Genomic DNA, 24,642 nt, shown 5'->3' on the forward strand with positions numbered 1-24,642 from the left:
TTGTCATTTTCTTATTTAAAGAAAAATCACTAAAAAATTTAAATGTTGAGATTTGAACTGTATTCCACAACTATTTATAATATTATATTTTACCATTTCAACCAAAATTTTATTTTTATATTTTATATATTTCAATAGTATTATACAATTTTTCACCCATATTGTTTACTCGACATCAACTCAAAAAAATTATTTTATTCACAATTTAAGCTAATTTTTTATTTTAATTTCGTACATATGTGTTGTTATTTTATTTTTAAACTTTACATTTGATTGTTTATTAAAACACATGATGACAAATTTAATCTTTAACAATTACATATTTTGTCAATTTGACTTTTTTTTTTTTTTTGCTAAATTTGACCTTCAAGAAGAACGATACCTTAACCAACATATCTTTATGTACTCCAGTTCAACCGTACTGATTATCAACCGATTTTAGACCTTTCACCAGACCGATACCTTAACCAATTTCCAGTCCAACAATCTGCCATCGAACAATGTATACTAGTCCCCAATTAAAACCTCTTTCTTTTCTTTTTTTTTTTTAAAAAATTTAAAAATCCCACTCCATGTGTACCATCATGACAGTGAAGTCAATAAAACTTGCTTAATAATACAATATTTGAGGACTGGTCTCTGTTATACCAAGAATTGAACATGAAAAAAGTAGTAAGAAAAAGGGAGCAAATGTATAAAATTTAACTCTGTTTATGAAACATTGTTCAATGTATATCCAGTTCGACATTTAACAGTTAGTAAGGAATGTTCAAAAAGCAGACAATTTCTTTAGCAACAGGGATGGATAAAAGAAATGGGCCAACTAGCCCTTTGATTAGATTAGATCGACATATAACATGAATTTTTCCCTCTAAAACCGATAAAAAAAAAATATATGGAAAAATGGATCATCATTTCAACAAAGAAGGGAGTTTTGGTTGTTCCTTTCTCCCCCTCTTTTTTTTTTCCCGGGGACAGGTAGGTCGGAGTAAGAATTTAATGGCGCCAACCTGGTTTTCCTTACGGATGATTAGAATCTGAAATCCGGATCCACATCCATTGCCCAAGCAAACTTTGCCAGAAGTGACTTGTTGAATATCTGTGAAACATCATCATACAATCAAGAAATTGAATAATGTGTCATTCTGAAAATTATAACAAACATGGTTTTACCTTCTCGATGGGAACTTCGTGCCGCTTGCACCATGCAACCGTGATTCGAGGGTCAAGGTAATTGATTTTGGATGTGCCCAATGCTACAGTTTTTAGATCCTCTTTAGTCTGCATGTCCCGTTCCATCTTCTCGATCTTTACATTTGTTTGAGCTATCTTTTTCTCTATCCTGCATAAAAAATGAATCAATGAAACGAAGTTCGATTGTAAAATTTGCATGGAAGGCTTTAAGAAAAAGAAAAGGGAACAAGCTATATTACGCTTCAGGGGTCAAGTTCCTCTTCTGCTTCCCATCAGCATCCTTCAATGGCGGCTTCCCTTTCTTAGCCCTGTCCAAATCAGTTTTTAGCTCTTTTACAAGACCCTACAAGCAACAAAAAAGGGTCAGTCTGATAGATATGGAATGGAAAAGCACCAAATTGTAAGGAAAAGCCAAAGTGACTATGTTGCTTCGACTCTACATTTTTCTTCAAGTACCCATGTTTGAACCCAACATATATTCATAAAAGGGTGCAGCGATATGATCCTCCGAATACATGTAAAAGCTTTGAAAATTCAACATACTTGTGTCGGACACATCTATTGTTTTCCAAGAAAATTTCTAGCGAGAGTTGTTACCTTGAGCTCATTTATTTTCTCAGTCAGCCTTGACATTTGCGCACTATGAGATTTCGAGATACTGCGCTGATGATTACAAATGATTGCAACCTGCAGGAAAAACAATCAAAATTCTAGATACAAGAAAGTTGAACATAAAATAGATTACTTCATCAGCTCAGCATCGAGCCAGAAACGGTCCTTACCTCCTTGTTTGCACGCTGATAAATTACTACTTTTTCTGCTACATCCCCATCTTTGGTTTCTTTATTTAACTGCATTGAAGAAAGGAAAATTAATAAGCATGAAGTTAAAATTTTTCTTTTAAAAAATTAATCCAACATATCACACAAGTACAGATACTGTAAAATTCAACTTTCCATGCAAAGTATTGACACTCCTAATCTTGTTACTCACTACATTGAAAGCTCTCCTAAATATATTTTATATATAGTTGTAATCATTACAGTCCAGTATATTTGTCTTGTACACTTATCAACTTGCAAATAGGGTATACACACAAGCAATATTAGAGTAAAATGCATGCAGATGATGCATAGGTTGACATACCATATCGTCCAATGTAATGGAAGCATTAAAGGTACGGAAGACTTTCGCTGTAAGACCAGGCATGAGTTCCTTCAAATGAGCATTTAGTTTACTCGTATCAAGCTCATCAAAAAGATCATCACTTTTGCTTTTCCCTGTATAAAAGAGAGATCACACCCTTTGGCTTAAGTCATATCATATATGTATCAATTCTAGCCACAGGTAGTCAACAACTTACCAGTTTGAAACTGTCCAATTGCCTTGTATACAGGAAGCTCAACCTCTACTGTGTTCACGTATTGGATCGAATCTTTACCGAGGAAATCGAACTGAATGAATAAAACATGGACAAAAATGTTAACAACAGTCTCAGCTAGCAGATAAATGACTTGGCTTCCATAGAATTCAACAAAACTAACGAGTTTTAACAGGCAAACTCCCAGAAAAATTAGGCCCATTCCAACAGTTACGAAAGAAATACTATCTTTTCTTGGAGCATATTCCAACCTTACCTTCAATTTATTTGGAGGAATACATTCCACATTTCCTACTTTAAGCGTGCAGCAACCAACGGTATCAGCTTCATCATCATCCTTCAAATGGCCAAACATAACATAAGGAATACCCCAAAAAAGAGAGGGTTGTCTGAAAGTTTTCTTCGTAACTAAAAGTTAATAGGACCCAGCAACTTTCAAGACAAACCATAGATTAAATATTGGTTATCAATATCTTTCAACCTAAAAGATAAAACAAGACCTAAGTAAAGACTACTACTTGAAGTTGAAAGAGTTAAAAGGTCAAGAGAGAAGGAGAACGAAAAGAACTAAAAAAGAATAGAAAAGCAATAGTTAAAAATGATTCAGTGGAAGATGCAATCAACTTTTACCCTTTAGCCTTTCTGCCCTTCTGCTATTACTAGGAGCAGCCACTAACATTTTCCATAAACATCAATAGAATGCACATAGGACCACCAAATATAATACCTGACTAACACAAAAAGCCTAATAAACTACATCAGCTCGGACATTTTATTTCCTCCATTGAATTCAATCCTACCCACAATTAATGTACAAAGAGATGTTAATGTACTTGCACAAGTAAAAAGAAACACAAATTAGATTATCCATGGTAAACATGATATACCTTCTCATTTCCCGCCCTAAGAGCTAATTTGTCAATTAGATAGGTAGCGACCGCTATTTGCCTTTTTGTAACATCTTTCGCTGTAAAATCCTTTGTATATGCTGCTCTGATGTTCTTGATATAGTCCTGCATTTAAAGTGCAAACATCCATTTATTTATATAGGGTTAACTAAATAAAAACTAAAAGCACCATCCTATTGCTTATCACCTTCAGCAGCCTTGCTTTCTCATATTTCTCCTTGTCACTTTGCCCTTTCAAAGAACTGCTAGCAGCCAAAAATACATATTTGAATTCTTTTGGATTAATGGGATCATTCCAGAAAGCTAACCATGTAACAGTATTGTCATGTTTAATATCTTTCCATCTGCCAGTCAGACAAAAAGGAAATCTCAAAGTTAAGATCATTAGAATGAAATAACCTTCAATATTTACGTATATTATAGAAAATAAATGCTCTTCTTGTCTTTTAAGTCTGAACCTTTCACCAGGGATTGGACACTCTGGAATTGGGGCATCCTTTCCGATATTAATAGTAATGTCACATGGACGAATACGTCTTTTCAACTTTCCCATCTGAAAGCAACAATAAATTGAAAGAGCATCATATAAGAATCCTATAAATGGAACTATGCGACTAAAGCATAAAGTTTTTTTGCAACATTAAAGTTGTCACGCATGTCATCAATACCTTGGGATGCTCTCCTCGACCTCGGAAAAGTCCAGGTGGTTCAACTCTGAAATTTCCTACCTGCAATAGAAAACAATCATCTGAATTAAATCCAGAAGAAAAGAAAGTAGTTTTAAATGGGATAAATCAAATTCTACATTGAAGTTAAATCTTCACCTTCTCTTTGACACCATCTACAATAGCCCACATATACTTTTCCTCCTGCATCAATTTTTCTTCTTTCAAAGCCTTCTTCTCCTACAAACAGTAACCATCCTTAATGATTGTAAAACCTTAAGATAGAATTTACTTTGAAGGAATATTACGAGAACAGATATCTAGGTTCTAAGATAGATGTCATAGAAAACGTTATAGTATATTAAAGCCAAAAATATTTACAACCAACTTACTTCAGAACTCATTTGCTTCTTCTTCTCTTTCTCCTGCAAATGCCACTCATAGATTGGAGTGAAATCACATTTGTCCAAGCTCTTAATGACATGGTTTCTCCCCAGTAATTTACTCCAATCCTCCCAGAAATTCTTCTTGAACTGTGGTTTACTCATGTAATCAGTCTCTTGCATTACCGCAAACATTGTTGCCACCTGCAGAAAGGAAAGATCACATTAAAATATCCATTAAAAATCTTGCAGACATTGGTCCTCACAAAAACACACGAAAACAGAATTGACATATAAACATCAAATATATTTAGAGAGTGAAAAAGAGACCTCCTCTTGTTCAGGAGTTAGATCCACTGGTCGCCCATCATATAGCATCTTAACCCCATGAGGCTTGTATGGAGGAGGGAATATGACACCATTGTGAACCAAGGTACTCCATTTTTTCTGTCCATCACCAGAACTAGGTGACAGCTTTGTTGACTTGCTATATTTAGATTTTTTCATATCTTTCTTCGACTTCTTATTTATCTTTTTAAATGATGAAGATACAACCTTGGTTGCCTTTTGCTTCACGGACGATGCTTTGCTGACTGATGAAACCGACTTTTTTATCCGTTGGGAAATTGGAATATGATCATCTTCATCATCTTTTTCTGCTTTCACAGTAACTTGCTTGGTTTTCATCATTGTAGGAGTATCTGAAATCTTTGGCTTCTTAGCATAAGACTGATCTGATGAATTGCCTTTATCAAGAGGTCTCTTATCTGACAACATGGAAGACTTTTGCTGCTTGACCTTCATGATAGAACCATTCTGCTGAATTTTAGAAGCCAGAGGTTTCTTCTCATGAGATCCATATGGCTTACTGCTCGATGTCCCAGTATTAGACTTTGTGCTGAACCTCGCAGACAAAGGAGCATCATCATCTGGATCTTCAGCAGATCCTTTTACCTCAATCTTTGGTACAAATCGCTGTGACTGGGCAGGAGTTGAAGTGCTCACCCCTTTATTGCCCTGGCTTGAGATCCCCTTAAGCCTTGCACTCAAAGGTTTTGAGTCATCGTCGTCGTCGTCGTCGCTGTTTGTTTCATCAGTACGTTTAATCGGGCTTTTCTCTTCCTTGACAGCAGTAAACTTATTCTGCTTCGATGCTTGTTTTGACTGATCATTGAATGAAGTCGATGCCTTAGAACTAACCACTGGTGACCTCACTGGTGATGCCTTGGAGGATGAATTAGATGATTTCGGGCTCAAAATAGGTGATCTGATGGGAGGTGACTTAGACGGCGGGATTGACTTGTTGGTCTGGGCAACAGAATTTTGACCATTAGGAGCTCGTACACTGGAGGCCTGTCTGCCAGACTGTCCGTCAGACCTTTGAGATGATGCCTTCTTTACTTCCGAGTTTAACTGATTTTGCTTAGAGGACGAGGTATTACTCCTCTTGAAAACTACGGGCCCATCGTCATCCTCATCATCATAATCAAAAACATGTTTGGAAGGAGCCTCAACAGCCATTATCCAACCACAAACTGTGTTGGCATGTATATCAAATCAAATATCTGATTAAAACAGAATTCCAATTACTTTGGCAATAAAACATATTTTACATCTAAAACACTTATAAATTGACAATAAATTAATTAAACAGATTATAATTACTGTACAAGCTTAATTGCTAAACCAATTATGCAACATACCTAAAATGCCAACCCAATAACTCGAAGAACCGTCAGAATCCCCACAAATGAACAAAGCCTACCATGGATATCCACTTACAAAAAACCATCCCCCCGGCGTTAAATCATCCTAGCAATGAAATTAAATGGCTAACAATAATGGCGTAAGCTCGAGGAATGACCAACAAAACAAACAAGAATTCCAAACAAATTCCATTAGATACAGAACACCCATTACTCCAAACACCCCAAATTCAAAAGGCAACCTAATAATAAGACCAATAATAAAAGAATCCACAAATGAAAAAGGCGTTTTCCTCCAAGCCCATATGCATACACATGCAAATAGTCACCAATAAGAGCAAACTAATAACCTTCTAAGTTCAACCTAACTTACAATGCCAAAAAATTAGGCAAAAAGCTTCAAGGAATGATAAACCTAAGCAATAACAATGGACCGATTGAAGCTTATAATCTTTTCTCCTTTCCCCCTAAATAAAACAGAGGTTTTTGCTTAAAAAACTTAACCCCAAAAAAAAAAAGTCCAAAACAGTGAGCTACGGTATATAACCTAATCCAAGAGAAAATTATCGAATTTAAAACATTCAAGCAATAAGAAAAAAAGAAGATTAACAAAACAAAAAAAAAGTTCCCAATTTTGAGTGAAAGAAAACCCTAAATATGAAATAATTATGGGAGGCAAAAACAAAAATAAGGGTGCTGAAATTAATGAGGGAAAAAGGGCTACCTTTAAAACAAAAAGATCAAAACTTTGATAAGAGAGTGTAGATCGATTCAACCCTTGCTTTATTTCTTTTGATTTCTTAGTTCTTCTATTTATCAGGAGTTTTTTAAAAAAAATTGAATTTTTTTCTTGTATTTTTTTTTCTTTTTCTTTTTTTTTCTCAGATTCTGAGCTGTGTGTTAAACTTAAACCGATAAAGTTTCACATATAGACAAAGTTGTGTAGTTTTGGTAGGAGAACAAAAGGTAGCTCAATGGGCCTTGGGCCTCTTTGGGGATATTATGGGCCTTTAGCCCATATGATTTTAATTTTTTTTATTTTTTATTTTTTATTTGATGTATTTTTTATATGTAATTAATATAAATAGGGTAACTCGTCACGTAACTATGAAAAGTTATAAAACGATTACTCAACTATTCAGTTTTGTCTTTTTTCACTACCAACGAGCTAAGTAGGTTTGAAAATTAGCATAATAGCAACTTAACCCTCAATATTTATAAATTATATCAATGTAGTCTTGATTTTAAAAAAGTTAACCTTTAGCATATACGCATTGTGCAATTACGGTTTTTTTTTTTTCAGTTTTGTTTTTCTTTGTGACGTCAAGAGTTGATTTTAAAAGAACGAGAAAATATCAAAATTACTATCTTGAGATTTTTGGGTTTTTCATTTTTTTATAGTTTCAATCAAATTTAGTTGATAATTTTTTTAGCATTTTAGATGAAATAGTCACAATGAATAGCAAAACTATCATAATAATAAAAAGAGATTAAATTACACAATGTGTAAATGTTGAGGGTTAAAGTTACTATTATGCAAATTTTAAAACCGGCCACTATTAGCCAGCTAGTGACAAAAAAAGACAAAATTGAATAGTTGAGTGACAATTTTGTAACTTTCCATAGTTTAGTGACAAAAATAAAATTTACTAATAATTAAATGACTATTAATGTAATTTATTCAAAATAATATAGTTTAAATTGTTGAATATAATTGAAATATATTAAATATTTCGATAATAAAAATTTTATAAAAGTACTTTTAGCTGCTAATTAAATGAAAATATCTAAGTGTTGAATGTTCATGGATTTGTTCAATAATAGTACGAAATAACGATTTATTTGGTCTTTCAATTTAAAAAAAATCATCTTAACTTTTCATTTAATTTTTCGTTTTTTTAGTTTTTAAATTTGTAATTTTTTGTCAAATCACTCCAAAATAAGTGGAAAGCTAACCTTTTTTTTAACTTATGTTGTATACGTGTTAATTGTCACGTGAATGACACATCACCATTTAATTAATTTTTTTACAATATTTATTTTTTATAATTTTATAAAATTAATTAAATATTGACATGTCATCTATATGACGACATGTCATCTATATGACAATTCACATATATACCACATCAGCAATGTTAACAAACATTAACTATTCCATCCATTTTGAGGTGATTTGTTAATAAATGCAGATTTAATAACTAAAAGAGATAAAAGAAATTAAATGAAGGGATAAACTGTGATTCCACATCATTCCTATCCCTTTCCAATAGGAGAATGACAAATGTCAGATTTTTCCTCTTGATTTTTAGCATTTTTAGTAGAATTTAAATTTTTTCAAGAGAAAAAAGCTGAAAATTATAAGAAAAAAATCTAATTTGTCATTCTCCTAAAAAAAAAAGAGATAATGATAAAGTGAAATTACTATTTTATGTCATACCTTCTCCCATGTGTATATAGTTTTCTAGATTTATATATTTTAATTATTTCTCAACTAAATTAGTATTAGTATTTTTATTTTTAAAAAATTTAAATATTTTAAAAATTTAAATTAAATTAATATCCTTCTGCCAAGAAGTTTCCATGGTTGATTACCAAAAGAAAGCTTTGTGTTGAAAGAGTCAACTATTGGATTTGTGTATATAAAGTCAAAATTGAAACAATGATTGATATCTCTTCTTCCATTTTTGGACTTTTGGTTTCTTAATAGGAATCACTATGCCTTTTTGCTTATTTTATTTCATTCTTCTTTCTTTTTAGGTTTGAATTTTGCCTTAGATCGGCCAGGATGCAACCCCATTTTCTCAGCCACCACCTTCTTCATCACGACTCCCGCCGGCACCGCTACCCCATGTAAGATGAATAACACAAGTAGGCTGGCAGGATCCTCAATTCTTCTAAAATGAAAAATTTTCATTTAAATTTTTTTATAATTTATAAAATTTTAAATTAGTAATAATAAAATTATACTTTGACCTTCAAAATTAATAAAAATTAATTTAATTCTTTAAAATTATAAAAATATAAACTATTAAAATGATAAATTTTAATTTTATTATCATAAAATATATAATTTAATTTCAACTCAAAAAATTTTCGACTTCACTAATAATGGAGTTTAGGCTTGCAAAGAGTTTTCTAAATACAAGGTGGAGTTTTCTTTTCCTTATATATATCCTAGTCCACCGAAAGGATCTAATCGCTTGACCAATCTTATATTATTCTTTCCCCTCGTCTTATTGAAAGGCTTACGAAAACCATCGACTTTTTTGAAATAATCATTTGACTAAAATTCAAATAAAAATAATTAATCATGTCGTCTTTGGATATAAACGGGAAAAAAAGTTTAGAGATTGAGTTTAAATATGATATAAATCGTGTTATATATCAATAATCACTGACTCGAGCCCTACTAGAGATCCGGGTCTTCAACTCATGACCTAGATAGGTCTCACCAGAAGATTAAGTGCGAAATGAACTACGAAGAGGATAACAAGGCGAGTTCGTGGACTTAGCTCACAAGGCAAAGCCAAGGACCCAGCTCATAACGTAAGGCCACAGATCCAGCTCGTAAGGACCCAGAGAGGGTCACCGTCTCAGTTCTCATACACCCAGAGAGCTCGTAGAAAGGGCCACATGCTCCGCAGGCCACCCAAACACGTGTCCAACAAGTACGGAACCTGCCCAGAATGTTAGTCCTAGAAACAAAAAGGACTGCATACTCCGTAGACAAGTGCCTAGGAAACCTAGAGTTCGAAGAGAATGTTAGTACTAGGGACAGATAATATTAGTACCAAAGGCAATGGAATCAAGATAAAATAGTATGACCCTATTATGAGCGGTAATAATATTTGTAACAACATATATAAATACCCAAACACTCTTATCAATAACACACGAGAAATAAAAATATATTACACTAGAAAATCAAGTCTAAATTAAAGGAATTAAATGGCTCGATTTTTATTTATGATAAAATTGAGCCTTGGATATTTAAAAAAGAAAAAAATGACTTTTTTAAAATTAAAATATATTCAAAATGGAAGCAAACCCTTTAAAAGATCCATGAACTTGCAGTACTCTCCTATGGCCTTCTCATCTACACCATTCCTCATCAACAGCGGGAGAAACAACCAAACGGCAGTCACCACATGAAATCCTATAGCCCACGCCCCGGAAACAACTGGGTGCAACCTCATTTTCACAGGCACCACCTTCTTTACCAGCACTTCCACCGCCACCGCAACCCCATGTAAGATGAAAAACCATGTCATCTCCCAAGTAGGAGCCACACGAGTCACGTAATAATACATCAATTCATGCATCAAGCCGGAGACGACGAACACGGTGATGATCGCCGGCAAAGAAGTCCACCTTGATCCGACCAAACGAGTAGAAATACGGCGCATGGGGTAATATACGGTTGGTCGTAGAATACTAGTAACCATAAGGTTCCATCTACGACCCCAAAAATCTTGTAAAGAGGTAGTTAAGTAGGGTTCATTGAACTGTGGCTCGATCTCGAGCCCAAACATGGCTCGAGCCGGGATTGCGGCCAAGGCTAGGGTGAGCTCAAGCTCAATGTAGACATGGGCACCGTACATTGCTAGAACTACATTTTTATGGAGATTTTGTTTGTAGCTATAACAATGGTAAAGCAAAGCTAATATTATAACTTTTATAGCAAACAAGATTGATATTTGGGGTGGTTTAGATTTGTTTTGAGATGGGGTTTTTTGTTTAAGTTTAATGGGAAGAGAAGCTAAGGAAATGAAGTGAAAAAGGTTGGACGGTGGTGGTGAGAGCGGTGGTTGGTCGAAACAAAAGAGGAGGAGCTTGAAATTAGCTAACCAAGAGAGGAAGAAGGCGGTGATGCCAACGAGATGAACGGAGGAGATGGTGAGAGGGAGGTAAAGGAAGAAGATGAAGATTGGGGTTAAAGAAAAAAGCTTGAAAATGCCTTTGGGGAGCTTTGATGATATGTAGAAACAATAACAAAGGGATATTATAGCTAAAATCCATACCTTGATGAAATCGTAAAGTTCGTTCTCCATTCGTTGATCTTTGGATCTTTGATAAAGATGAAGTTTAACGTTTAATATTTATAAGAAATGTAGTTAGACTTGACTTAGATCGAGAACCATCACGTTAAAATATGTTCAAACTTTGCAATTTAGTCCATATATTTTATTTAGAGGATTCAATCATTATATTTTTAGATTTAAGTTCAATTGTTAACATTATTGAATTTGAAATAAATAAAAAACTCATTTGATATCAATTTAACTAAAAAATAACGTTATAATGAACCTAAATTTAATAAAATAACTTTATAGAAATATTAAATTTTAGAAACAAAAGTACAATAACTAAACTTTAATTTTACGAAGAATATAGGACTTATGATATATTTTAATCTATTTATTTTGTTTGGATAGGTCTGTTCTGAGTTTTCATAATTTGATTTGATTTGAGTTGTTTTAGTAGGGTCATAATTTGGTTTGGTGGTGCCACAAGAATTTAAATACTAAATTTAATATTAATTATAATTTAATATAATCAATTTTAATTTTTTTTAAAAAATTTTTGAATTACTTAATTTTAAGTCTTGTATTTTATAAATTTTAAATTGCAATCTTGACTTAAACAATAACAATTAAATCTATTTTGGTTAAATTTTACTATTACTTCTGAACTAACGTAAAGTTGTAGATTTAGTCCACGTTCTCTAATTCGAGCACCTTAGTCTTTATAGTTTTCGAATTTTAAAGTTTTAGTCTTGACACAAGTGATAGTCGTTAAATTTATTAGTTGATTTTTTGTGAATAATATGTAAAAATAACAAATTAACATGACATTACAAATATGATAATTTGTTTGATTACGATAGTAATTTCAAATTTTTTTAAAATATAAATTAATTTTATAATTTATACATAATATAATTGATAGGTACAAAATTTAATGTGTATTTAATTTTGGAACAAATAATGTGCACTTAATTGAATGTTGTAGGCCAGGTATGAACTCCAATCGTAATGAATTTAGATCTAGATTTTATTAAATTTATGTTGTTTGTCAAATCACTCTAACATAAATGGAAAAGTTAATGTTCGTTCACTCTAACATAAATGGAAAAGTTAATGTTCGTTAACTTTTGTTAACTTGACATATATATAAATTGTCACGTGATGTCATATTGGTAATTAATTATTTTTTAATTTTAAAAATTCAAAAAATATTTTAAAATTACAAAAAATTATATTAGAAATATTTTAATTTTTAAAAAGTAATTAAATGTTAACATGATAATCCACGTGTATGCCACTTTGGTAAAGTTAACAAACATGAACTTTCTCTATCTATTTTGAAGTGGTTTGTCAAGTGGTAAGTCGACTGCTTTTTTTTTTCATTTAAAAAATTAAATAACAAGTTTTGTTTACTTTTTAAATTTAATCTATGTATTTTAATTTTTAATATAATATAATATTTTTAATTAGTCTAAATAGTTGATATAGTTAACTCTTATAAAATATTATGTGGTTCTATATAATTTGAGTACAATATGAGTCCTAGAGATTGGCACCCAGATTTCTAATTCTTTTAGATTTGCGTCTCTTTTTTTTTTTTTTTTACATTATACCACAATAGTTAAATTTCAATTTTAGCTTCTAGACTATGCTAAAACTTGAGAATATACTTTAGCTTTTGACATGATTTGGTTCATCTACTTTTATAATGTCATTAGTTAGTCTATTTCAATCAAAATGCTGATGCCAATTTTTCTCAAGAATACTATTCGAACAAAAAAATTTATTTTATCGTGGAAATTTTGAATAAGTGTTTTTTAGGAAAAAAAATCATAATAAATGTTTTCAACAATACTTTTGTTCTTATATGACTATCAAGTGAATAGTTTAACAAAGTTTAAAATTTCACACCAAAGAATTTAATAGAAGAATTTCAACGGTGGTAAAAATCTCTCGTGGAGCTCTTATTGTAATGAGAGGACAGAAAAATGGTAGCCTGTACAGTTTTCAAGGGTCAACGGTTACTAGTGCAACTGCAATTACTGAAAAGGAGCCAAAATCGTCATGACGAGAACCGACATGATGTCGTGACGACCCGACGTGATTCTTTCTCTACTGATTCTGATTCAATCAAACTTTAGTGTCACAAGCTGAGTAAAAAGCCTGTGACCATCACACACAATGCATCTCATGGAGGTCTATCATTGACAAGGGGATCATTTGGCCCACAAGAACTGACCCAATTCAAAGAATTGTTAAAGTAGCTTGTCAGATTGAAGCCTGCGTGACCTAATGATGAAGATATGACAACATAGACTACCTTGGTAAATAGGGAAACTTATATTAGAAGATTGAGGAGAATTATATCTTATAAGATTAGATTGGATTTGATTATGTAAATTGATTGTGTAATATTATAAATTCCTAGATTTTAGGGATAAGCTAATCTTATCCGTCAATATAACTTGATCTTGACCTTCAATTTTGGGGGAGCTCAACTATAAATAGAGAGCCTCCCTCTCACTTGTAATTCTTTCCATTCTTTATTGTTTCTTGTATTCTTTGAGAGAAAGTAATACAATTGAGAGCATTTACTCAAACACCTCTCGTGCATAGCTTTCTGTAACTTTCTCTTCTTTTGGCTAAGTTGCTTTCGCTATATAAATTGGTGCCTTGAAGAAATTCTTTATGAATCCTTAATTGTTTGGTGGTTAAGCTAACTTAGGCATGCTTGGAACGAAAGGACTGCTTAATGCTGCATGGAACGCGAGACAAAAGTTCTAGCCCCATGGAAAGTGGTATCAAAGCTTTGGTTGTAAAGGCACCATCGAGATGTCGAAAGAAGTTGCCGATTAGAAGTGGGCCAAAAAACCAATCCATTTGAGGGGTATGTTGTTATCAGTAGAGGAACGAGTGACCTAAAAATAGGTCTAGTAGTTTTAGGTAAGTTTACCGGGTTCCGAGTGAAAATTAAGAGTTAATCGAGTTTATTAGTAAATTTTTAGTTAGCTTAATTTTATTTAAAAATCGGGAAATAATATTCGGAAAATAAAAATATTTTTAGAAAAATTAATTTTATAGTTTTAAATAATTTTTGGGTAAAATAAATATTTAGGGTCAAATTAGAATTGAAAAATAAATTAAAATTGAGGTTTAATTGAGAGAATTTAAAATATTAATTACATAGGACTATTTTGCAAAACAAGGGAAATACTTAAGTAGTTTTATGACAAATTACCCATATTTTCAGAATTTTGGAGGGGAAAGATTATTTAGTAAAACAAGGGGATTGTGGGAATGGCCTAATGGCAATTTCCCCAATTTTTTGAAACCAAGTGGGGGTTCTTCAATTCAAGAATGCTGCAGCCTCCTCACTTCACACATGGTTCTCACCTGATTTCTAAATGTTTTCTCTCATTTTTCATTTTCATTTTTGAAGTCCACGTATCAAAGATTAGATCTCATTTTTTATTCTCTCAAAATTCTTTCATAATTCTCCAGAAAATATTTCCAAATTTGAGAAAAAAATTCAAAGATTTTGATCCAATGTTCAATATTTGTGATTTCAAATTGATTGAAGGTATTTTCTCATCTCTAAATTTATTCTAAGACTGATAGCAAGGCGAGTTTGTGAACCTTGCTCGAAAAGCGAGCACGCGGACTCAACTCTCAAGGCAAAGTTAAGGACCCAACTCGTAACGTAAGGTCACAGATCCAGTTCGTATATACTTAAGGAGCTCACAAAAAGGGTCGGGTGCTCCGTAGGCCACCTAAACACGTGTCCAGCAGGTACGGAGCTCGTCCAGAATGTCAGTCCCAATAATAAAAAGGACCGCGTGCTTCGTAAACACGTGTCTAACAAACTTGGAGTTCGCAGAGAATGTCAGTATTAAGGACAGAGAATGTCAGTATTAGAAACAACAGAGTCAAGACAAAATAGTGAGACCCTATCATGAGTTGTAATAATATCTGTAACAATATGTATAAATACCCGAACACTCCTATTATTAATACAAGATAAAATATTACTGATCAAATCAAAATTTTATTTCAATTAAAAATGTTTTATTATTACACTACGAAATAAATTCTCAATTAAATCCAAATGAAGGGATAAAATTGAGCCTCAGATATTTAAAAAAGAAAAACAATGACTTTTTTAAAATTAAAATATATTCAAAATGGAAGCAAACCCTTTAAAAGATTCATCAACTTGCAGTACTCTCCTATGGTCTTCTCATCTACGCCATTCCTCAACAACTGCGGGAAAAACAACCAAACGGCAGTCATCGCTACAAATCCCAAAGCCAACGCCCCGGAAACCACAGGGTTCAACCTCACTTTCTCAGGCACCACCTTCTTCACCATCACTTCCGCCGCCACCGCAACCCCATGTAAGATGAAAAACCATGTCACCTCCCAAGTAGGAGCCACACGAGTCAAGTAATAATAAATCAATTCATGCATCAAGCCGGAGACGACGAACACGGAGATGATCGCCGGCAAAGAAGCCCACCTTGATCCGAGCAAACGAGTAGAAATAAGGCGTATGGGGTAATATACGGTTGGTCGTAGAATACTAGTAACCATAAGGTTCCATCTACGACCCCAAAAATCTTGTAAAGAGGTAGTTAAGTAGGGTTCATTGAACTGTGGCTCGATCTCGAATCCAAACATGGCTCGAGCCGGGATTGCGGCCAAGGCTAGGGTGAGCTCAAGCTCAATGTAGGTATGGACACAGTACATTGCTAGAACTACATTTTTATGGAGATTTTGTTTGTAGCTATAACAATGGTAAAGCAAAGCTAATAGTAGAACTTTTATAGCAAACAAGATTGATCTTTGGGGTGGTTTAGATTTGTTTTGAGATGGGGTTTTTTGTTTAGGTTTAATGGGAAGAGACGCTAAGGAAATGAAGTGAAAAAGGTTGGACGGTGGTGGTGAAAGCGGTGGTTGGTCGAAACAAAAGAGGAGGAGCTTGAAATTAGCTAACCAAGAGAGGAAGAAGGCGCTGATGCCAACAAGATGAAAGGTGGAGATGGTGAGAGGGAGGTAAAGGAAGAAGATGAAGATTGGGGTTAAAGAAAAAAGCTTGAAAATGCCTTTGGGGAGCTTTGATGATATGTAGTAACAATAACAAAGGGAAATTATAGCTAAAATCCATACCTTGATGAGATTGTGAAGTTCGTTCTCCATTTCTTGATCTTTGGATCTTTGATGAAGATGAAGTGTAATGTTTAATATTGATAAGAAATAATGTACTTGACTTTACTTACATCGAGAACCATGGTCATAATATGTTAATAGGTAATTGTAATTTTCAAAATTTTGGAATTTAGTCTATATATTTTAATTCTCAAGGATTTAATTCTTCTATTTTTCGAATTTCAAAATTCAAGTTCAATTGTTAATGTCGTAATGAACCTGAATTTAACAAAATAACATTAATAGCACTAACAGTTGGAAATAAATTTTTAAAAATGAAAAGTAGAGATACTATATATTTAGAAATAAAAGTACAATTACTAAATTTCAATTTTACGAAGAGTGTAGAGACTTATGACATATTTTAACTCATTTGTTTTGTTTAGATGTGTCTAATTCTGATTTTAGTCCGGTTAAATTTGAGATTTAATCTCACTACTTTAAGTTTACATACTTTGATTTAGTAGGAACACATTTGGTGGTGTAAATACTCAATGTAAATTTTAATTTTTTTTACTTTTCCAATTAGTTAATTTTAATTCTTGTACTTTATAAATTTTAAATTGCAGTCTTGACTCAAACAATAACAATTAAATCCATTGGTTTAATTCTATTAATACTTCTGAACTAACGTAAGGTTGTAGATTTAGTCCATGTTCTCTAATTCGAGCATCTTTAGTCTTGATGCACACGATAGTCATTGAATTTATTAATTGACTTTTTGCGAGTTCTATGTAAAATAACAAATTAACATGACATTAAAAATATCATAATATATTTGCTGCATAAATTTTTAAATTACGATAGTAATTTCAAAATTAAAAATATATAAACATTAATTAATTTTTATAATTTATACATAATATAAGTACTAACAGCAAAATTTTTAAAAAAATAACTAGATAGGTACAAAATTTAATGTGTGTTTAATTGAATGTTGTAGATAGGGTATGTCATCCAATCTTATCATAATGAATTTAGACGTAGATTTTTTAGTTGTCAATTTTGGTTGGATATGAAAATATATTTAAATGTAATTTAAATTATGTTCGTACATTAATTTTCTTCATTTATTTTGAAATGGTTTGATAAATAACGTAAATTTAAGGATTAAAAGAAGCGAAAAATTAAATGGGACTAAAATAATTTTTTTTTAAGTTAAAGGACCAAAACGTTATTATACTTTTTTTTTTTTTTTTTTTAAGTTCTAAAGGCAGTGCTCTCACTTAATTTTATAATGTTGCCCTTAAGTAAAAAAAGTAAATACGAAGTTGAGCAATAATAATAACATGTGAGGGATTGTGAAAGTGGGTGCTGTCTTTAGGACAAATCTATATCTATATACCTACAAGACTTAGTAAAGATGTCAGTATGGGGGGTGTAAATAATAATGAAGGTATTTAGGCATGCTACGAATCATTAACTAAAGCTTAAAGGTACCATATTTGTAAATATGTTACGATTTATTTTTTTTATAAAACCCCAATATAAGGATAATACCATTAATTATTGGGAGTCTAAATTGGTTACTAAAAAACAACACTTCAAAAAGTTGTCTGAGGAAAACCAATTCTTCTTCCCTCAACAACTATATAGACCATTGAATTCCATCAGTTCTCTCATTTTTTTTAAAAAGATATTCTTCATAGAACTTTGTTGTTAAAGTCAGACTCAGAGAGTTATGTACTTTCCACTCAAGTTCTCTCGTGATTATCCTACAAAGTGTATTCACATGTCTTGTTATATATATATATATATATATATATATATATATTTATGTATATATGGGTAAACTATGCTACTAGTTACCCAAGTATTAAATATTTTTTTCTTTCTAAAATTACAATGATATTCAAAATGGAAGCAAACCCTTTATAAGATCCATCAACTTGGAGTACCCACCAATGTTCTCCTCATCTACACCATTCCTCACTAACTGCGGGAGAAACAACCAAATGGCAGTCACCACCACAAATCCCAAAGCCAACGCCCCGGAAACCACCGGGTGCAACCTCATTTTATCAGGCACCACCTTTTTCACTACCACTTCCGCCACCACCGCAACCCCATGTAAGATGAAAAACCATGCCACCTCCCAAGTAGGAGCCACACGAGTCATGTAATAAAAAATCAATTCATGCATCAAGCCGGAGACGACGAACACGGCGACGATCGCCGGCAACGAAGCCCACCTTGATCCGAGCAAACGAGTAGAAAAACGGCGTATGGGGTAATATAAGGTTGGTCGTAGAATACTAGTAACCATAAGGTTCCATCTACGACCCCAAAAATCTTGTAAAGAGGTAGCCAAGTAGGGTTCATTGAACTGTGGCTCGATCTCGAACCCAAACATGGCTCGAGCAAGGATTGCGGCCAAGGCTAGGGCGAGCTCAAGCTCAATGTAGATGCGGACACAGAACATTACTAGAACTACATTTTTATGGAGATTATGTTTGTGGCTATAACAATGATAAAGCAAAGCTAATATTAAAACTTTTATAGCAAACAAGATTGATCTTTGGGGTTGTTTAGATTTGTTTTGAGATGGGGTTTTTTGTTTAGATTTAATGGGAAGACAAGCGAAAGAAATGAAATGAAAAAGGTTGGACGGCGGTGGTGAGAGCGGTGGTTGGTCGAAACAAAAGAGGAGGAGCTTGAAATTAGCTAACCAAGAGAGGAAGAAGGCGGTGATGCCGGCGAGATAGGCGGTGGAGATGGTGAGAGGGAGGTAAAGGAAGAAGATGAAGATTGGGGTTAAAGAAAAAAGCTTGAAAATGCCTTTGGGGAGCTTTGATGATATGTAGTAACAATAACAAAGGGAAATTATAGCTAAAATCCATACCTTGATGAAGCTGTAATGTTCAATCTCCATAGGTTGATCTTTGGATCTTTGACGAAAATGAAGTTTAATGTTTAATATTGATAAGGAATGTGGTTGCGTTTTCTTAGATACGTGCATAGACACGTTCAAAATTTAATGTGTATTTATTTGAAGGTTGTAAATAGGTGTATTGCCTCCAATCATATCATAATGAATTTAAGATACATCATTATTAAGTGGGTATTTTGTGAATTTAATAGTGTTAATAACTATGTTTGAATTTTTAAATTCAAAAATTAAGGGATTAAATTTCTAAAAGTAAAAATATAAAGACTAAATTTTAAATGTACGAAAATTACAAAGATAGAGTATATTTGAATATTCAAATATTTACTCCACTTTGACCTTTTCATAATAGTTACCTTGTTGTTGGTTACTTTGAACAACTAAACTAGATTGGTACTAAAACTCTTAATAGTTGTAATTTTGAAGTTGATTACGTGCATATCATTATGGTAGATGATGATTCATATACATTATTATGGAGAGTCATTGGGTGATGTAGGTTCCCTGGAGGGAATTTGGATGCTTGGTCATGATGCGTTTTGTTTGCACGTTGATAATGTGTTTAATCGACATGTTTTTAGTGATTTATTGTAATTAATTTTGGACATGGATGCTACTATTTCGATACTTTTTTTACCATTTTCTATACTGGTACAATGGAAGTTTGAAATGTTAGGGTGCGAGTTGCTTTCAAGGTTATGTACTTGGTAAGGGTTAGTCGTCATGCTAATCTCTTAATTAATTTATTATTACGGAAGAATTTGTAGATTTGAGATTGTTTCTCGATCTCTATAATTAATTTATCGATTGGAGGAGAGAATCCATTAGCTGGGATCAGTTCAAAGTCGAAGTCAAATTTGTGCCTAAGGCTAGATTTTTCATTTTATCGGTTTATTCATTTTTTATTTTGTTTTATTTATTTCTATTTCATTTTATTTTTATTTAATTTTTTTATTTATTTTATATTTTGATTTATAAAAGTTACAAAATAATTACTAAACTATTTAATTTTGTCATTTTGGGTTCTCAGCTAGCTATCATAAAAATAGAAATGCCCAAAATCCAAGATAATTAAGTGACTAAAAAAGAAATTTACTAATAATTAGATGACCATTTTATAATTTTTCATAGTTTGGTGGCCAAAAAGAATTTACTGATTATTGAGTGAATATTAAATAGCTTACCGCAAAACCCTTGCTATAAATTAAGTGCAGGTGTGTTACTTAGCATTGTGTTTGATATAGGTTTTTATTGAGGCAAGAAAAATGGGTAAAGTTAGTGAGAAACTTATGGTGTATTGCTTGGTAGCAATCTTTGTGGTCATTGCAATGGTGGAAGGAGCTAAAGGGGCAACCATATGTAACATTCCATTGAGTAGGTTGAACCTTTGCGGGCAGGTGGTCACTGGGAGATACGGCCTCCACCACCGACCAAACAATGCTGTGTTTTGATAAAACATGCCGACTTGAATTGTCTTTGTAACTTCAAGGATGCTCTTCCTGCCTTCAATATAATCGTCACCATGATGAAGGAATTTAAATGGCTTGATTTTTATTTATGATTTTTTTCTAAAATTACAATGATATTCAAAATGGAAGCAAACCCTTTATAAGATCCATCAACTTGGAGTACTCTCCAATGCTCTTCTCATCTACACCATTCCTCACTAACTGCGGGAGAAACAACCAAACGGCAGTCACCGCCACAAATCCCAAAGCCAACGCCCCGGAAACCACCGAGTGCAACCTCATTTTATCAGGCACCACCTTTTTCACCACCACTTCCGCCACCACCGCAACCCCATGTAAGATGAAAAACCATGTCACCTCCCAAGTTGGAGCCACACGAGTCAAATAATAAAAAATCAATTCATGCATCAAGCTGGAGACGACGAACACGGCGAAGATCGCGGGCAACGAAGCCCACCTTGATCCAAGCAAACGAGTAGAAATACGGCGTATGGGGTAATATACGGTTGGTCGTAGAATACTAGTAACCATAAGGTTCCATCTACGACCCCAAAAATCTTGTAAAGAGGTAGCCAAGTAGGGTTCATTGAACTGTGGCTCGATCTCGAACCCAAACATGGCTCGAGCAAGGGTTCCGGCCACGGCTAGGATGAGCTCAAGCTCAATGTAGATGCGGACACAGAACATTACTAGAACTACATTTTTATGGATATTTTGTTTGTAGCTATAACAATGATAAAGCAAAGCTAATATTAAAACTTTAATAGCAAACAAGATTGATCTTTGGGGTGGCTTAGATTTGTTTTGAGATGGGGTTTTTTGTTTTGGTTTAATAGGAAGAGAAGCTAAGGAAATGAAATGAACAAGGTTGGACGGCGGTGGTGAGAGCGGTGGAATTGGTCGAAACAAAAGAGGAGGAGCTTGAAATTAGCTAACCAAGAGAGGAAGAAGGCGGTGATGCCGACGAGAGGGGCGGTGGAGATGGTGAGAGGGAGGTAAAGGAAGAAGATGAAGATTGGTGTTAAAGAAATAAGCTTGAAAATACCTTTGGGGAGCTTTGATGATATGTAGAAACAATAACAAAGGGAAATTATAGCTAAAATCCATACCTTGATGAAATTGTGAAGTTCGTTCTCCATTTCTTGATCTTTGGATCTTTGATTGGAAATGAAGTTTAATGCTTAATATTGATAAGGAATGCAGTTTACTTTACTTGGATAAGTGCATAGAAACGTGTAAAATTTAATGTGTATTTAATTGAATGTTGTAGATAGGTGTATTGCCTCCAATCATATATATCATAATGAATTTAAGCCTACAATTTGTTAGTTGTGAATTTTGGTTGGACATGATAAATATAGTTTTGGTTGTGTTTGATTAAAATATTGATATAATTTTACGAGTGGTTTTTTTATTTTATTTTAATAATTTAGCTTAAAAAATAATTAATCTAATGCAAAACGTGACAACATCTATACTTGTTATATTTCAAAGCAGACAAATGAGAGAAGCCCAGTTTGTCCTTTTCATAATAGTTCCCTTGTTATTGGTTACTTTGACCAACTGAATTAGCTTGCTACTGAAACTCTTAATAGTTGTAATTTTCAAGTTTATTACCTGTAAATCGCACCAATTGTTGATACAAAATGTTGGTTTAATGGTACATGGTGATTCATATACATTATTATGGAGAGTCGTTGGTGGTGGTTCTGAAAATTTCAAAGATCGATAAAAAGGCTTCTTGAAAGGTTTTAACAAAGTTTATAGGTAAAAGAGGATATTCTAATTGTATTTGGGTAAGGGAGACGATTATATAATTCATAATCTTTGAAGTAGATTCCTTTGAGATTGTTCTTCGATCTCTATAATTGATTTATCGTTTGAAGGAGAGAATCCATTATCTAGGATCAGTTCAAAGCCAAAGTCAAAATTGTGCCTAAGGCTAAATTTTTCATTTTATCTATTTATTCATTTTTTATTTTGTTTTACTTATTTCTATTCCATTTTATTTTTTATTTAATTTTTTTATGATTTATTTAATATTCTAATTTAATCCCCATCTATTTGTATAGGTTGGCATGAGTCATGGGCACGAAAACTGCCTGCAACGCATTTTGGTTATAAAGAGATACAGATTCAGATAGATTAGTCATTGTGGGATCACCCTACTCTTTATACTATAAATTTAATTTTGGTTTTAGGCATAATAATTTATTTTTGGTGGATTTGGTGTATTTGGATGTAATGAAACAAGTTGGTAGAGTCAAGTCAATGTGGCTTGCCTCTTTTACACTTGTCAAACATGCATGAGACAGATGTTTAGTAAAGGATTAATGTTTTACCATGTTGGTGAGCTTCCACATACAATGTTGGTAAAATGTTATAGAGGAAATTCTCCTATTTTCCATTGGTCAAAGAGGTTGGCTTGACAAGATCCATTAGGCAAGATGACACATATAACAATTACGAATATGCAAAAACGAAAAATGAAAAGAGGAATGGTCAGGTTTGCGTTGTTTCAATAGGAAAATGGCAGTGAAATTGAGAAAGTTGAAAGGGATCCTGAAGAAATGGAATGTGGAGGATGGTAATATATTGGAAAAAAGAATTACCGAAAGCGAGAACAGAATAAAGGAGTGTAATAGCCCAAATCTGCCCGGGCTTTAAAACTAAAAAAAAAAATAAATGTTTATTTATTTAAACAGTCCATATACAGAGCCCAAATACCTAAACCCACTACCCGTTTACATTTGACCTAATTGCCTACACCCGGTTTTAGCTTAAGCCTAGCAGACCCATTACATTCGGTGCCCAAGAGGCCCAAATGTGTTAACAGATGAGGGGAGACCTAGTTTTTTTTTGGAACCCTAGGCGCCGTAAACAGAAAATTCCAGAAGCCAAACCAAACGTCACGCTCCTTCGGTTTCTGTCTTTCCAGTACCCTCCATCAAAGCCACGATTCCAAGCTCCAGGTCACGCCGTGATCAACGCCACCGGCAGATCTACGTCCAGCACGATCATCGTCGAATTTTCCTCGCGAATATCTGCAAAAGAGAAAGAAACAGCAGCAAACAAACAAAAATGGGAAGAAATAAAAGAATTCTTCCCAAAATATATTGTAAACAATGGCTATAAAAGCCTAAATCAAATACGATGTAAAAAACTGGATTTTTTTTAGAAAATAAAAACAGTAGACATACGAATACATTCAGGATTGCAAACAGTTTCTTAAGGTGATTTATATTTCATATTTTGTTAATTATTTTCTGACTGGTATACGAAGCATTTTTTTTTTAAATAAACCACGGAAATACTAAGAGGAAGAGAGTTACCTGTAATTCGCTTGAAAGGACGAGGGTTTTTAACCCTTTGATCACCGTGCGTGGTGGTCCTCGCGGTGGCGTGTGGGCGTAGGCGCCTGAGGATAGGGGCCCGACGAGGTTCTGAAGCCGACCCCGAATCCTCCTGCAGAGGATTTCTTTAAGTTTTTTTTTCTAACTGGTGTAAAAATGATTTTCAAGCTTAAAATTTGGCTTATATAGCCTAAAAGAAACGGTGCTGTTTTGGTTTAAGTCAATAAGCAAAAAAACGACCTCGTTTTAAAACTTGAAGACCCGCGTGTTGACCCGATAACCTGGGGAGGATCCGCGTGTTTTTTATAAAATGAGTTAATTGCCCAATTGGTCCTCTTGCATTTTTTATATTTTTAATTTCATTTTATTTATTTTTTAATTTAGCTTTAATGTTTTAATTCTGTTTCAATTTGGCCCTCACAGTGATTTAAAACCGTATTAGGGGAAACGGTGTCGTTTTG

The 24,642-nt window shown here is 33.3% G+C and overlaps 4 protein-coding genes and 1 pseudogene across 15 annotated transcripts; all 5 read right to left on the bottom strand.

Moving 5' to 3' along the window:
* Positions 1-670: 670 nt before the first annotated feature.
* LOC108453041 (DNA topoisomerase 1 beta-like) lies at positions 671-7,169 on the bottom strand. 12 transcript variants are annotated; one of them, XM_017750927.2, is made up of 17 exons: positions 6,962-7,169; positions 6,235-6,343; positions 4,862-6,066; positions 4,541-4,735; positions 4,308-4,388; positions 4,152-4,211; positions 3,942-4,036; positions 3,671-3,827; positions 3,463-3,588; positions 2,832-2,912; positions 2,558-2,648; positions 2,341-2,474; positions 1,977-2,045; positions 1,792-1,881; positions 1,434-1,537; positions 1,174-1,342; positions 671-1,099 (listed from the first exon to the last, which is right to left on the bottom strand). In XM_017750927.2, the coding sequence occupies exons 3-17, from the start codon at positions 6,050-6,052 to the stop codon at positions 1,031-1,033; spliced, it is 2,712 nt and encodes a 903-aa protein (XP_017606416.1). In that variant the 5' UTR covers positions 6,053-6,066; positions 6,235-6,343; positions 6,962-7,169; the 3' UTR covers positions 671-1,030. The 12 variants fall into 12 exon arrangements, with proteins under 12 accessions (XP_017606416.1, XP_017606414.1, XP_017606413.1 ...); XM_017750925.2 differs by having other exon boundaries at positions 4,862-6,096; XM_017750924.2 differs by having other exon boundaries at positions 6,235-6,363.
* Positions 7,170-9,582: 2,413 nt separating this feature from the next.
* LOC108453043 (probable long-chain-alcohol O-fatty-acyltransferase 5) lies at positions 9,583-11,375 on the bottom strand. The gene has a single exon (XM_017750929.2). It carries the CDS (start codon positions 11,289-11,291, stop codon positions 10,272-10,274), a length of 1,020 nt encoding a protein of 339 aa, XP_017606418.1. The 5' UTR covers positions 11,292-11,375; the 3' UTR covers positions 9,583-10,271.
* A 3,917-nt stretch (positions 11,376-15,292) lies between these two features.
* Positions 15,293-16,576, bottom strand: LOC108451076 (probable long-chain-alcohol O-fatty-acyltransferase 5). The gene has a single exon (XM_017748809.2). It carries the CDS (start codon positions 16,461-16,463, stop codon positions 15,444-15,446), a length of 1,020 nt encoding a protein of 339 aa, XP_017604298.1. The 5' UTR covers positions 16,464-16,576; the 3' UTR covers positions 15,293-15,443.
* A 1,501-nt stretch (positions 16,577-18,077) lies between these two features.
* Positions 18,078-19,442, bottom strand: LOC108451077 (probable long-chain-alcohol O-fatty-acyltransferase 5). The gene has a single exon (XM_017748810.2). It carries the CDS (start codon positions 19,429-19,431, stop codon positions 18,325-18,327), a length of 1,107 nt encoding a protein of 368 aa, XP_017604299.2. The 5' UTR covers positions 19,432-19,442; the 3' UTR covers positions 18,078-18,324.
* A 1,443-nt stretch (positions 19,443-20,885) lies between these two features.
* On the bottom strand, positions 20,886-22,090 carry LOC108453044 (probable long-chain-alcohol O-fatty-acyltransferase 5; annotated as a pseudogene).
* Positions 22,091-24,642: the final 2,552 nt, after the last annotated feature.

The sequence above is a fragment of the Gossypium arboreum genome, chromosome 5, assembly GCF_025698485.1.
Source record: "Gossypium arboreum isolate Shixiya-1 chromosome 5, ASM2569848v2, whole genome shotgun sequence".
Classification (NCBI taxonomy): domain Eukaryota; kingdom Viridiplantae; phylum Streptophyta; class Magnoliopsida; order Malvales; family Malvaceae; genus Gossypium; species Gossypium arboreum.

What these genes read in the sequence shown, in the direction of transcription:
- LOC108453041 (XM_053027992.1), bottom strand. Translation starts at nt 6,052, where the DNA reads ATGGCTGTTGAGGCTCCTTCCAAACATGTTTTTGATTATGATGATGAG. An exon ending in TAGATGGTGTCAAAGAGAAG is followed by an intron (nt 4,212 to 4,307) that starts GTGAAGATTTAA and finishes TTTCTATTGCAG; the next exon opens with GTAGGAAATTTCAGAGTTGA. An exon ending in AATTGGACAGTTTCAAACTG is followed by an intron (nt 2,475 to 2,557) that starts GTAAGTTGTTGA and finishes TCTTTTATACAG; the next exon opens with GGAAAAGCAAAAGTGATGAT.
- LOC108453043 (XM_017750929.2), bottom strand. Translation starts at nt 11,291, where the DNA reads ATGGAGAACGAACTTTACGATTTCATCAAGGTATGGATTTTAGCTATA.
- LOC108451076 (XM_017748809.2), bottom strand. Translation starts at nt 16,463, where the DNA reads ATGGAGAACGAACTTCACAATCTCATCAAGGTATGGATTTTAGCTATA.
- LOC108451077 (XM_017748810.2), bottom strand. Translation starts at nt 19,431, where the DNA reads ATGCACGTATCTAAGAAAACGCAACCACATTCCTTATCAATATTAAAC.